This window comes from Nuphar pumila, chromosome 4 (assembly GCF_984573655.1).
Source record: "Nuphar pumila chromosome 4, dmNupPumi1.hap1.1, whole genome shotgun sequence".
Taxonomy (NCBI): Eukaryota; Viridiplantae; Streptophyta; class Magnoliopsida; order Nymphaeales; family Nymphaeaceae; genus Nuphar; species Nuphar pumila.
In genome coordinates, this window is record NC_143252.1 from 24,445,245 (window position 1) to 24,460,652 (window position 15,408).

The 15,408-nt window shown below is 40.3% G+C and overlaps 1 protein-coding gene across 3 annotated transcripts in view; it reads right to left on the minus strand.

Moving 5' to 3' along the window:
• The window catches only part of LOC149839670 (phototropin-1-like), a 117,914-nt gene extending 102,734 nt beyond the window's left edge, over positions 1 to 15,180 (minus strand). For 2 of the 3 annotated variants that reach the window (XR_016431340.1, XM_090002735.1), the window contains exons 1-6: positions 14,276 to 15,179; positions 11,542 to 11,724; positions 10,148 to 10,239; positions 8,295 to 8,583; positions 3,928 to 4,165; positions 1,897 to 1,967 (exon numbers count right to left, since the gene is read on the minus strand). Coding sequence is in view for 2 of the 3 variants with exons in the window: in XM_090002735.1 (XP_089858861.1) it covers positions 1,897 to 1,967; positions 3,928 to 4,165; positions 8,295 to 8,583; positions 10,148 to 10,239; positions 11,542 to 11,724; positions 14,276 to 15,021 (1,619 nt within the window). In the remaining variant the exon portion in view is untranslated. Of the gene's footprint in view, positions 1 to 1,896; positions 1,968 to 3,927; positions 4,166 to 8,294; positions 8,584 to 10,147; positions 10,240 to 11,541; positions 11,725 to 14,275 lie in introns of all 3 variants that reach the window. The other variant, XM_090002734.1, reaches the window with a different exon arrangement.
• Positions 15,181 to 15,408: the final 228 nt, after the last annotated feature.

Consider the following 15,408-nt stretch of genomic DNA (forward strand, 5'->3'; position numbering starts at 1 on the left):
AGTTTTCCTACTCGAATCACTTGAGGGTTTGCCACGGAAAACCTACCCAAAAAGCATTCTGGGCAATGAGCCTTTTGGCATTCTTCTAGCGCCACGCAGCTGTTACATTCAAATAGTTCTTATTGAAAGCACCAATCTGGAGATTCTCCTCTCCACCCCCTCCTTGACCTGCTGTGCCTGATATCCCACAAGAAACCACCAACCAACTCACAAATCCTCAGCCATAGAAACATCATCATCCCCCATTGCAGGAAGATGCATAGAGGCCTTTTGAGCCTTTCCTTCATGCAAAAACCACCTCTAGAATAGTTGCCTGTTTTGGAGATGGGGTGGGCAAGCATAAGCATTGAAGGGAGTTGCATGGGCCTTTCTTGTATTGCACAGTTGCAAGCTCCCTTGGGCCGCAGTGATAGAATGAGCTCTCACAGTTTCTCCAGCTTCTACCTTCCCTCGTCAAAAGCATCCCAAATTTATGAGTCCGGATCGGGTATTGCACAAAAAATTGTGCATTAAGCACTGTCCCCAAGATGGATGGTGATCAGGTGCTTAATATACAAACAGTACCTGATCTTTTCACAAATTTATTTCTGTCAACACAAAACTGTCTTTCACCGACTACATCACTTTCCTTACTAAGTGTCTGTTTGGAATCTCGGGGCTGGAACGGGCGTTTATGCATTTGGTGGTCCCCGAGGTAAAATCTTGGTCATCCTGTTTGGAATCTCGGCACTAGGATGGCCGTTTATGTGCAATATTCTTGTTTATCGTACTTACGACTACCTTCGTTTTATGTAATTTTATGGTTCAGTGCTCACGGCACGAAACCCTGTCTCTACCTTGCATATGCATTCACGGCAACTAGCAAAAACTGGTTTCCCTTATATATATATATGCAGGGTGTCAACGGGACGGGTTTACCCGGACCTGACCTGAACCAAACCCTTTAGGGTCAAGGTATGGTGATAAATAAGAAGACCTTATTCCGAACCCCAAGATCCGGTTAATACATGGACCCGGGTATAGTTTGTGAAATTTTATACCAGATCTAGACCCCACCCGAGTTTTAATTAAGACCCACAAATTTTCAATGTAAGAATGATAAAAAAATATGGTTTTAGCGGGTATGGTCTCTGGGTTTGGTTCATGTAATTCTTGTTGGGTCCGGGTATGGTTTTTATTATAGTGGACCCCATTAAACCTAGGTCCAAACCCGATACCATACCCTAAAATATGGTCCAAGTCTGGTTCCACCTGGGTCCAAACCAAACCCCACCAGATGACACCCCTACTTCCATGCCACCAAAGCAATGAAAAGAACAAAAGCTTCCACAATTCAGCAATGTAGAGCGTGTTTGATTATGAAGTATAACACTAACAATTTCATATGACACTAAATATGAGGGTTCATGAAGTTAATGAACAAATACATCCTCCTCTCTCAGTAATCTTTGTGATTTTCAATATTAACGTGAGGGCAAAATAAACCCAAGGTTTGTGGTTTGAGTGATATCTTGACCCCAGAGAAAGAGACACAAAAGCATGTGTCCCTATTTCTAGGAGGACAAGAGGAGGACTACTGCTAATACAAGCAGAATATCAATCAAAAAGCCGCATCATATGGACGTATAGTAGAAAAAAACCATCAGAATTTTTATTTTATACACCAGAAGAATCAGTTTTGTTTAGACCAGGAGAAGGAAAAAGAATGACTGAAAGAAAAAAAAATAGAAATCAATTAGTTATTCATAAAAAAAAAAATTATTCATCAAAGTTTCATTTTCAAGAGTTAGACATTGAAATATTGCGTGGAGGCGTCGAAGAAATTGCATTAATATTCTGGCAGTATTGAAATAAGGTGCAACCATTGGCATATAACCAATATTAATTTCAACTGACCTGCAGTTTCTCCCTAAGATCTCCTCGCGGCTGTACTCTGTTAGCTCCAGAAAACTATCTGAGGCAAAAATCTGAGAAAAAGAGATGATCAACTTAATTGAAATAGAACTGACCTGCCTTTTTTACTTCATTGTGTATTTGTGTAATTATTTTATTTAAATTTTATGTTGTATTATGTTGAGTCTATTGATTATCTGCTTTGAAAAACAAAAAATAGCTAATAGGATGCACTTCTTGGTACTCTGCTCTGCATTTTCATTTGTCTTTGCTTATCCCCAAGCCCAAGCATTCTCTAGAAATTATGCTTTATAGAATAGTGGCCTTTTTTGTGTTTTTGCATGAATTAGCAATCTTTTTTTACTTTTCTTTGAAGCTCAATAATGGGGAATCGTTTTTCCTTATATAATGATACGTTTCACTAAAAAAGGATCCTGATGTATCCTATGTCGATCCTAGCCGTCCAGCTGATGCATCTGGATGGCTAAGATCAGTCCACATCCAGGTGTGAATGCTGACCAATCCTGGTTGTTGATTGGATGGGTAGGATTGATGTAAGATGGAACCGTGAACCCATCCTATGTCAAATGATAGGATCTGTATTCTATTTCAATTTTACCAACCAGAAGACCATGGAACTTAAATTTTAATTGTGAATAAAACAAAGTTCACTAATCAGATATTTACGTAAAAACATTTTTGCCTTTTCATTTAGCTACCTGCTTTTATAGTTTATTTTTCAAAGACATGTTCGGCCCTAACACCATTCAGTAGACTCTTGTTTATGCAAACAAAGTGAGTAAAATGCCCTCTTTATTGATTTATTTAATAATATGCCATAAGTTGAGTTTTTTTATGAGAAAAAGAGAAAAGCGGGCTGGGTGACTGGCATGTGGCCCGAGGCCTAATTTTTTAAAGAAGGCCGGACCCAAACCAGGCCCGAACTGACAAAATTTCATATCAGGTCGAGCCAACCTATATATATATATATATATATATATATATATATATATATATATATATATATATATATATATATATATATATAATGACTCCGTGCTAAACCCAATTGGTGTTAAACCGCATGCTAAATGGGTTTCTCATCTTATCCGGCACTATAAATGTGTTGGGCATGGTAGATTTACTAAGAATCCACACCTGGATCGTGTGCTTTTGATGAAAAAAATGATGTTTGGAGCTTTCAAAATTTACAGTGATTTTGGACCGTTGATTTTTTGAACTTTATAAAAACCCACCCATGTGTTGAAATCAAAGGCTTCAAGAGCTGATCCTTATAAAATCAAGTACATAGATCACATCTGTACGGCTAAAATTTTAAAATAAAATAAAAAAGGCAAAAAAAACTATTTAGCATGCAATTTAGCACCAAATGGGTTTAGCACCAACCCATTACTTATAGGGTAAATGTATATATGGGTTAATATTGGCTACTAATGAAGGTACAAAACTAATGAGCTAGAAATCATAAGTGCAAGTTTGTATAGACTCAATCTAACTACATAGATGTATTCAGCGTGAGGATCAAGCTTTGGATCATGGTTTTGTGATATAAAAATATGATCTTTTGAGTTATGAAATTTTGACACATTGTGAGCCGTTGATTTTTGGACCCCTTTAAAAACCTAATTACTTTTTATAATCACATGATTCAAAACAAGTTTTCTACTATAAACAAACCATGTAGATCACATCCATAACAGTTGATCTACAAAAAAAAAGTATTTTTTGAAGAAAAAAGTGATTCATACTCGTTATATATATATATATATATATATATATATATATATATATATATATATATATATATATATATATATATATATATATATAGTGTGTGTGTGTGTGTGTGAGCGCATGCGCGTGTGTGTGCATGTGCGTGTGTGTAATGCAAACATGCTAAATATTTTTTTTTAAGTTAATTAATCTGAATATTGAAACATGACATATCCTAGTTCTGAAAGTCCAACATGAATATTCAGCTTATGACATAAATTAGGAAAAGAAAGAGCTTACAATGGGATTATCCGGGAGTCTTGGGTCGGTGATGACAAAGTTCTTCTCTATACGTTCAAGTGTGGTAGCAAGGTCTATACCCTTCCTCATCTCCTTCTTCCTCACTTTGTCATCAATGCTTTCTGTTCTCTCCTCATCACTCTGATCTTCGCTCGAATTATCGCTCCGTGGAGCGAGAACAACCTCACTTGGATCTGCATGATCATCCTCAGCACGAGCCTGGCTTTTCTTTTTAAGCCTAAGCAGAGAAGAAGCAAAACCATCACCATCACAATAGGTATTCTGAAATTAGGGCTGGGAAACAAGACCAGCAACTTATGGGTCGGGTCTGGTTAATTGACTCGCCCAAAGCTCGTTCGGGCAAGTAAAATGAGTTTGGCAACCCGAGCTACAAGCTGCTTGTGAATGACTATAGAGTTGAGCTGCTTGTTAAGTAATTACTATTCACATATTATGTGATTTTTTTTACATTTGGTCGGGCTATATATACCATTTTTTTTAGACAGAGAAAGCTGGGGTTAGGCCCTACCAGTTATACAACTATACCATTAGGATTCGAAGTTGCAACTTTCCAACACAAGGTGACTGGCACTAGCTGCTCCTGCCAGACAACCGAACCATATATATGCCTTGAACATAGGAGGTTGTGCACTTAATTTCTACTTTCTGTTTTTTTTAGCTAGGCAAAGGAAAAGCTCCCATCACCGACTGCAACTTTGCAGTATCATGGTTGGTAAAACCCTTCAGGTCCCCTCTGCCTATGGGAAAGTATACCCAGCTTTGAACTTACAGCATGAATGTTCTCCATACTCATGATGTCCCCTCTACTTGGTGTCATTTACAAGTTGCCTCTACTAGGTGAGCGAAGCTATCGTGGGCCACTAAATTTATGTTGTTGTCAATGTAGAAAAACAATTCTTTTTTTTTTAATTGAGAGAAATAGAAAAAGAAACAAAGATTTGCATATGGTTTTTATTGATTTAGAGAAGACATACAATAGAGTACCTAGGGATGTTCTCTATTGAACAATGATGAAGAAAGGTGTTTCTCTCAAGTACATTAGTATAATTAAGGATATGTATGAAGGAGTACTAACCAATGCTCGCACTTGTGGAGGGGTGACAACCAATTTTCCTATAACGGTTGGGTTACATCAAGAATTTGCTTTAAGCCCTTTCTTATTTGCTATAGTGATGGATGAACTTACGAGATCAATTCAAGAAAATGTGTTGTAGTGTATGTTGTTTGCTAATGATGTTGTTTTGATTGATGAGTCTAAAGCTGGGGTTAATGCTAAGTTAGAATTATGAAGACAAACATTGAAAGCAAGAGGTTTTAAGTTGAGTAAGAGTAAGACAGAATATATGGAATGTCAGTTTAGTAAGCAACGAAGTAGTGATGGGAGTGTAGTGAAGCTTGGTGAGCAAGAAATACTGGTGGATGATTGTTTCAAATATTTGAGATCTATCATTCAAAAGTATGAAGAAATTGATGGAGATGTAAATCATAGGATAAAGGTTGGGTGGATGAAATGAAAAAGTGCAACTGGAGTATTGTGCGATCGTAGAATGTCATTGCGGTTGAAGGAAAAGTTTTATATGACGACTATTAGGTCCGCTTTACTATATGGTACGGAATGTTGGGTTGCCAAGAGACATCATATTCAAAAAATGAGTGTAGCTGAGATGCGTATGCTTAGATGGATGTGTGAAAATACAATAAAAAATAAGATTCGGAACAAAAAGATACATAAGAAGTTAGGCGTTGCACTAATTGAAAATAAGATAAGAGAGAATCGTTTACGGTGGTTTGGACATATTCGACGAAGGCCTAATGATGCTCTAGTTAGAAGGATGGAGAAATGAAAAAATATATTAGTTAAAAGAGGACGGGGTAGGCCTAGGAAGACTTGGATGAAAATGATAGGAAATGATATGAATGCTTTGAACCTCACCGAGAACATGGCATTGGATAAAGATGATTGGAGGAGAAGGATTCATGTGGAAGACCCAGAATGATTTTCTTTGTTGGTTCATATCGCCGATCCCAATTGTTTTGGGATGAAGGCGTAGTTGTTGTATTCTAGTTTAAGCTTGGCTAAACTCATTAGAACTCAAGCTGATGAGGTTTAGCCTAAAACAAGCTGAGATTGACTTCTTTAGTTCATTTACCAGCCTATTTTTGATAATGAAATGCAAACTAGCTAAGAGCAGAACTACAATATACTATTAATTCAAAATTATGTGATCTTATGGCACTAACCACATAGGATAGGGGTCTCTAACAAGCTTGATTGTTCCCGTTACATGATTAGTCTTGATGGGTTGGATCCAGATAGCTTCTATAAGCAACAGGACCAGGTTTGAGCAAAAAAAAAAAAAATTTATGACGCGGAACCCATGCACGCTGAAGCAAGGAAAAGTCAGGGAGGGGCCCCGGCCACAACTACCCTACCTTACGTGGCCCACTTACCCTGGCCACATCTGATAAGATTTCCCACGGCACATGTGTAATTGACAACTTAAGGGGGACGTTTGATTGCGCGGACAGCATCCCCAAGCACTAGACACAAACGGTGGCATTAGGGGTCACAAAACCTGACACGACCTGCCAACCCGCCTCTTAGGCGGGTTCGAGTTTGAAAAAAATGAACCCGTTTAATAAATGACCCGCCTAACCCGTTTATTAAACGGGTTGGGTTTGTGTTAGTGGTATGCCAACCCGCCTGACCCGTTTAATAAACGGGTTAGGCGGGTGGGTCAACCCGCCAACCCGACCTGCCATCCTGACCTGCGAACCTGCAAACCAGTTTACCCGACCCAACCCATTTATTAAATGGGTTGGTGGGTCGTGTCGGGTTACCCGTTTATTAAACGGGCTGGGTTCGTGTTTGCCACAGTCGACCCGTTTAATAAACGGGTCGGGTTCAGGTTGAGGTATGCTGACCCGCCAACCCGTTGGCTCAACCCGCCATCCCGACACGATTGCCACCCCTAGGTGGCATGCCTGAAACTAGGGATGGCAGTGTACCAGGAGAAAATGGAGCCCCGCCCCGCATCGTTTGGGCTGGGGATGGAGGACATGAGGTGGGATGGAGGTTAACATCAAAACCCATGTGGAAATGGGATGGACTTACGCTTTTCCCCGCCCTGCCCCGTCCCCATCTCCAATCTCTGTCTTACCATGCCTGGTCCCGTCCCGTCCCCTATCCTTCTAACTGGGACATGGTTTCCTAACGTTTTAGCGGGGCACCTTGAATCCTTGATTCTTCCGCCCCTCGCATCAAATAAGTAGGCCTCAACCTAGTCTGGGTCGTACCCTATGTGGTCCAAATCCGGGTATGCCACCGCCCACGATATAGACCGTGGTCCTTGTGGGATGAAGCACTGGACGGTGAAGATGTCAAATCACTTTCTTAAAGTGATTTGACAGATCACCTGATCTGCTATTCCTCCCAACTAAAGCAGGCAAACGATGTCAGCGCTTCAACTTACAACGTAAAAAACCCGAAACGTGTAACAAGGAAAAATTCGTTAAAGCATGAATGCATGACTAATATGCTTTGAATTCAAAAGGACATATGAAACAAGAAAAACAAAAAAGATTGACAAATGTGATCCGATAAATCTGAATCCATATTACAATTTTTTGAGAAGTATTTTCTTTTCTAAATGCAATTTTTTTTTTTGTGGTCTAAACGTTTCTTCCAAAAATACAAGTTTTTGGCAAGCATGATGAAAAATTTTACTCTTTTTTTTTCGGGTTTGGAAAGTCTCATTGAAAAAGACGTGTTTTCATCGGAGTTTTGCTAGCGATGAGAATGAGCATGTTTGGATCAGGATCAGGATCAGGGTCCGGAGCTGACATCTTACCCACACCCCCCTTTCTGAATCTAGTTAGGCCTGACTGAGGGAGGTTACCCAAAGGTGTGAGCCCATCATAGATAGTGATAAAATGTTTAAAACAGCAAATCTCGGCAGCCAAAATATCGTGAGAAATTAAACATTTTATATATTTTGTGTTTTTTGGAAAAAAATAGCAGCGCTGTGGTAAATAAATTTAAAAAAACAAAAAGTAGTTTTATGAAGAATTATAACCATAAAAATATATACAAATAAAATCACAGATCTTTGCACGAAAATAGCTGTTTAAAGCATAAATATCATGATAAAAATGCAACATGTACATTTTAATAAAAACGCCAACCATATTTTGAAAACCTCGCGAACTTAATGTTCGCTCAATTTCTCACATATTTTTGGTTATTAAAAAAAAAAGGAAATATTTCTCACAATGGAGCTGAGTAAAGATATAGCTGGATCCAGAATGAGTCCGACCCATATAGTAGAGAGAGAGAGAGAGATTACCGCATAATGGAACGCAACCCTGACTTGGTGGGCTTCTTCTTTCCTTGAGGGGGCACCTCACTGATGCTCTCCATGGAGTAGGCCTTGGTGCCCGAACCCGAGTTCCTCCTCGCAGGAGCAGCCATGTTCTCAGAGTACCTGCGACCGAGGTCATCCATCTTCTTCTCTTCTCCTGTGCTTCCCTCCGACCTCCTCCTGAACAACTGCTTCGACACAGGCACCGAGTTCGGATCCTTCACTGCCATCACAAGCTCCGAAACCGATCCCGCAGCCAACTCCATCTGTCGAGCTGCCACCACGACAACAATCATACAATATGCATTAGCAGGCCTAGCTCCATACTGTGTGCACTAGACCAGTGATCCAATAAGGTCTCTTGACCCTGACTCAATTCGACTTGAGCCTTAGGTCTGGTTTGGTTCAGGTCCAAAACCCTCAAGGGGCAATTACACGTGACAGGAATTGATCATCTGCAATGTCATATCATAGCGATTAATCAAACAAAAGCTGTAACACAAGAAAATACCAACTTAGAAATCATGAATTTTTAGGATTTTTTTTTTTAAGGTTGTGCAAAACGAAAAAATCTAAAGAAAAAAAGTTGAAATTCTTGAACGGGTTACCGGCCAAGAGTTTAGCAAAATGCAATATGATCTTTCTGTTACAAAATGAGAGATAAAATCTCTATTACAAAAGTTGAGACAATATGATTTATAGTTTTTACAAAAAATCTATTACAAAAGTTGAGACAATATGATGAGATAAATATTTAGGACAAAAATCTCATGAAGAATGGAGGCAACAGGGTGAAAGTTCAAGTAAATGCACTTGAAGAAGTGAAAGTAAATTCTTTGTCAAACACAAGAAAGATCTGAATGGTAGCTATGTAAAAAAGATTGGATGTAAACGGAGTCGGATATATCCATATGTAAACGGGCCACACCAGATTGGGCCAGGTAGACCCAAAATTTTTGAGAGGAGATCTAATGATTGGACCGAGTACATTTCAATGTACTTGGTCCAATCATTGGATGCCAAGTAGGGGCCGAGAAACAAGCTGAGCTGCTCATGTTCAGCTCGTAAAGAGGTTGTTCAAACTAGTAAAATAGGCTCTGTAAGTTCAATATGAACAATAGGTACTCAGCTCGACTCGACTCGACTCGTATAACCTCATTAGGTAACTAGAAATATATGTTAGATATATTTTACATGTATTTTTTTGTAATCCTATTTCTTGCAGCTAAAAATAGTGCATTTTTTCTGTAAATAAACGAGCTTGAACTCCGCTCGTTTAACTTGGACTGATTATGAGAACTTGGCTCTTCGCAAGAATGAGCCAAGCTTGAACACTTCAAGCTCGTTTACCACTTGTCAATCATCCATTCATTGGGGGAGATGGGTGGGTCCCATGAATGGAGGCATGGCATCTGTTCACTGGGCTGAGTACCATATATATCTACCCTCCAAAATTTGGTGTCAAATGTGAAAACGTCTCTGATCCTGATCAAATTCGAGCAATTGACATGATATTCAACATAGCTGCTGTCATTCATTAAGCAATGAAAGATACTCAGTATGGTCCCCCTCTTCCCTACAGCATTCTCAGGGGGTGTCACTTTCCTTAGGGTGCGTGCCTCTACAGTGAAATTTGTCAAGTTGAAGCAAACACCATGCCCTTGTGGAAAAACTGCTCTTTTATAAACATACCCACAAAAAAATAAAAACATTCACATCACATGCTTCAATTGCTCTCTAGTGTTTTGCCTTGACAAAATCAAGCACTACTACTAACATGGTCATTCTGTAAAAAAAATAAAATAAAATTAACTGAGGCAGTGATGTTTGTTACTTACAATCATATCGGATCAATGACTCTGGCAGCCCATTAGGTCGCAGCATCTTCTCCTTGGCTCCTTCTGTGTGCTTACTGACCTCCATTAGCATACTACCCAGCACAATACAGCAGAATGAGCAACCAAAAGCTCGAAATTTAGCACCTAATCTGTGACTAGAACTGGTTGGCTGACATGCCAAATCACAACTAGAGCGGATCGAGTGATCGGCCGAGTACCTTGCAAAGGTATACTCGGTCGATCACTGACAGGCACGTCCCAACCCACCCTGTGATTGGCCTGGCCACCTTGCGTTGCTTCCATAGATGCAAGTTGTTTTGATCAAATCTGACTTCATAGATGAATTCAGCATGGTTGATTGATTTAATAAGAATCTTTGGATCATATTTTTTGATGAAAAAATATATTTTTTTAAATCACAAAATCTTGCGCTTTCTCAATGAGATGTTGATTTTTGAATTGCCTGAAGATCCTGCAAACAAGGTGATTCAAGTGTTGATTTCTATGTAGATCTCTCTCTCTCTCTCTCTCTCACACACACACACACACACACATATATGGATCCCAATTTGATCAAAATAACTTGTATCAATGAAATCCCAAAGAAGGGTAAGAAGATAGGGATGACTTAAGGGATGCAGTGGATCCGGAGACTCTGGCCACCATCCCCTGTGAAAGCAGGGCAGCCCATCATAAAGGAGCTGATGATGTCATCACCCCTGGCTACACTGGCAGCTGTTGATCAGCACAATGGATAGTGATGATGTCAAAACACTGACGGCTAGTGATTTGGCTTATCTTTTTTATTTTTTGTGAAAGAATTTCAATGTTTTATTGCAGATAGGAAGAATTTAGCATGTTACAAGGCCTTTTCTCAGATCATGAATCAAACAGTTTTTAGGAGCAACTACACCTGGCTGTCACATGAAACTTAACTAAGTGAACTCAAGGAAGTTCATGAAATTGGTCACAAGTTTTCACCAACTCGGTCTCGTTTCACATGAAGCCAAACATAACTTTTCACACATGGGGAGTCAGGCTGGTTTCCAGATAGGTGCCTAGCCATGCAATGTGAGCCACCCAGCCAAGCTAGTACTGGGTACCACTTAGCTCCACTAAAGCAGACAAGTTACCTAACTGCATGTACTAGTCTACGTATATATATATATATATATATATATATATATATATATATATATATATATATATATATATATATATATATATATATATATATAGTGCAAGGTAAATCAAGTTCCATCACATACAAACATAAAATTCAACTCCGATCGAGCTTCCTTGGTCGATTGAACTGCAGATTCGTAATCAATTCGAATAGCAGATCCATCACATGAAACCTCACCCAAGTTGGCTGGTCCTTGTTAACAACTTACCCTATGAACTTGAGTATCTTCCCTGTCTCATCCTTAATAGGTGAAATGGTGAGGAGATTCCAGAAGGGAGTGCCGTCCTTCTTGTAGTTGAGCAGGCGGCCGCAGTAACTGGTTCCTGTTTGGAGGGCCGTTCTGATCTTTGCAACATCTTCTGGGTCTGTTCCAGCTCCTTGGAGGAAGCGGCTGCCACACAGTTCATCCACAGCAGATGTGTCAATGCCCTTGACCAATACCCCATATTTTCAAACCACATAGCTTCAAAACACACTACTGATGTTTGGATTTGTGGAATTGGAATCCGTTTCTACCAACTGTCTTTCATCTATAACAGGGGGAAAACGGATTTTGATGGAATTTGGATTTCAATTCCACAAATCCAAACATACTTTCGATGAGAAAAAGATTGAATACCAAAGCTTGTTAGGGCTGTAATTAATAGATCGGATTTGGGGTTCTTCTAACCGAGTCAGAAATCCATAGTGATGCAATGACTTGGATCCATTTACGAAATGTGTACGAAATTGATTATCACCCACAATTAGCCCATTGACAACACAAAACGGAACCTTTAATGGATCCACAGTATGGGATCGGGATGCATTTAATGGGTCCAGGAGTTAAACCAACCAGTCACACACACACACACACACACACACACACATATATATATATATATATATATATATATATATATATATATATATATAGAGAGAGAGAGAGAGAGAGAGAGAGAGTAATGGGTCCGTGCTAAACCCATTTGGTGCTAAACCACATGCTAAATGGGTTTTTCAGCTTCTTCGGTGCTTTTTATGCGGTTCCAGCCCTACAAATGTGTTGGGCGTGGTCGATTTACTAAGAATCAACACCTGGATCATGTGTTTTCCATGTAAAAAAATGATATTTGGAGTCTCGAAAATTTATAAAGATTTTGGACCCTTATTTTTTGAACTTTATAAGAACTCACCCATGTGTTGGAATCAAAGGCTTCAAGAACTTATCCCAATAAAATCAAGTACATAGATCACATCTGTATGGTCAGAATTTAAAAATAAAATGAAAAAAGCCCAAAAAACTTATTTAGCATGCAGTTTAGCACCAAATGGGTTTAGCACGGACCCATTACTCTCTCTCTCTCTCTCTCTATATATATATATATATATATGATCCAGGAGTTAACTTGGAGCCTAACCTTGACTTATCAGGCTCTTATAAAAAAAGGACGTGATATGTTATTGGGTTTGGATCCAGGCATCCCGATGCCCATCCAGCCCGAACCCAACTCGATTGACTACACTTCAATTATATCCAAGATTCTAAATGTTTATATTTTTTTGGATAATCCTAAATATTTATATGATGCAAATTACAATATCATTGTCACAATGTCTATGATAAGTTGATGGCGACGTTCTCATAATATTCAGTTGCTAAGTTCAACGTATTTTCACAAAATCATTTGTATTTGCCAAATTGCCAATTTTTTCATCCTTCTTCAAAATAGCCAGACCATAGTAATATGTGAAACGGCAACAAATTCATTAGTTGATAAAAAATTATTGCATTTAAAGAGGTGGATGAAAAAAAGTGCATAAAAAACGAGCTATAAGAAAATCAACAAATAATACATAGAGTTCAGTTTCTTGGTTTTATGTAAAACCAAGATATAGTACAGAACTATCAGATTCAAATCCAAAAAACCAACATGATTTGGAATACGTATTCGCCCAAAAATTGCATTTGTATTACAGTTTTTTTTATTCTTTTAAGTGTCGTCCTTTAAATGTTACTCTGAAAGAGTCCGTTAATTTTTTTTTTCTTTGTAGCATTTTGGAAAAACCAGAATCTTTCCATAGTTTTGTCAAACATTTAACTTAGTTCATTGATTAGGAAACACACTTTGGATCGAGTGATTTTAATGCGAATTTTTGTTTTTTTTTTTAAATTATGAAACAATGATTTTTTTAAGCTATTGAAAATTTTCTCAAACAGTGCAATTGAACGATCTAAAGCATGTTTTATGACTAAACAAACCATGCAGATCATATCCATAGGTTTTGATCCACAAAAAAAAATATCAAGGAGCCAGTATTTTCCTGTTTTAAACGGAGTTTTGCTAAGTATGGGCCGGATAATCCTGGACCTATACCCAAACCGAACCGTGTCCAGCCCAAAACGTGGTCCGGAGCCACCTCCAAATCCGTTTCAACCCCAGAAAATCGCAGTGACCAATCCAAGCTGAAGACGGACAAAGATTATTCCCTGCCCCCACGTGGCAGTTTATTACCAGTACGGGTTTCTGTAGGGAGATCCCTGCAAGATCTCGATCTTTGAAGTCACCAACGCCACTTAGCAGCAGAAGCAACCAACAGGAAAATACCACTCAAAAAGATCTGCAGCTGATTCAGTGATCGGGCTCGAGTACTTTACAAAATACTGAGAACTTTTTGTATTTTATATAGAAAATCGATGCACGCTGCAGTGATTTTCTGTCTGTGTTTTGTGTGGCTCGATCACCTAACCTCACCTAAAACCCCACCATTCTCTGCTTCTCACGCCGGCCAATTTGGATCTCAATACAAAGATCCTGTTTTCCGATCGAAAACCTTTGGAGTTCCTTTCAAGAACTCTGAAGATCCCGAAACTCCCATGGCCAAACAGAAAGAGCACCATCCGTCCGACTCGGATAAGTCTATTCCCGATACGACTCAGAGAGAGAGAGAGAGAGGTAACGTACCAGTTACGGCCGATGACCTCCTTGGACGTGTATCCCGTCATCTTGAAGAACTCGGCGCTGGCGAAGAGGATCGGGTAGTCCGGCTTGGTGGCGTCCGAGACGAGGAACGTCTGCTGGAAGGCTGAGAGCGCGTCCTTGAGGTCCCGGGACACCCTGGGCAGTCCCTTGCCGTCGCCCTCCGACTCCTCCGCCGACGAGCGGGCGGAATTGGCCGAGTTCCTCTGAGACGACGGCCCCGCCGCCCTCGCCTCGTCCCCGGACTTCCTCACCGCCACCCTCTGCGGCTTCCCCGTCTCCTCGTCCGTCTTCAGCACCAGCCCCCACTCCGCCACCCTCCTTTCCATCCTCACCTCCGGAGACCCCTTCTCCTTCTGCCACACCTTGTCCAGCTCGTCCGTCCTCACAACCGACCCCGTCTTCCACTCGTCCGACACCTTCCCCCCACCGACGAAGTGGTTCTCCTCCTTGATCGCCATCCACGCCCCGGGCTCTTCCTTCTCCTCCTCCTCCTTCCTGTGGGCCCAGGAGTAGTGGGGAGACCATCTCGACGGGAAGGTCGTCGTCTGAGCCGGAGACGACGTCGGTCGCGAGAAGGACGAAGGGTTGAACACCTCCAGCGAGCCGCGGGCGTCTCGGGGGAGTTGGGTTATGAGCGAAGTTGACTCCGCCCGGAAGACGGGTGCTGGCTGCCCGGGCTGCCGTGGCAGCGGCGAGCCATCTGGGTCTGAACGATCCGATGGATTCATTTTTTTGGTTGAATTCAGATAACTGCAGTCTCTCTCTTTTTCTTCTGCGAAGCCTTCCTGCGAGTGACAGCCACAAGAAATGAGCCACCTTTTTTCTTATTCCTTTTGCGCAGCTAGATAATTCTTCAGTGTACGACGATGGGTGATCCCACACTCCCACTGCTGTTGTGGGTCATCCGATTTCCAGGCCCATGGGTTGAGATGGTTGTCTCATTCATGATTTATGAGTGCCAAGTCGATGATATGGATCCCCGCTATGGGATAATTATAGGGTAAGATTTTTATTTTAAAGCCATGATATGTTATGTGGATCTCATATTGCAGTAAGAAGTCGACAAATTTAGTTTTTTTGACAATTGATTGTTATCACACTAGGCTGGGTCACCC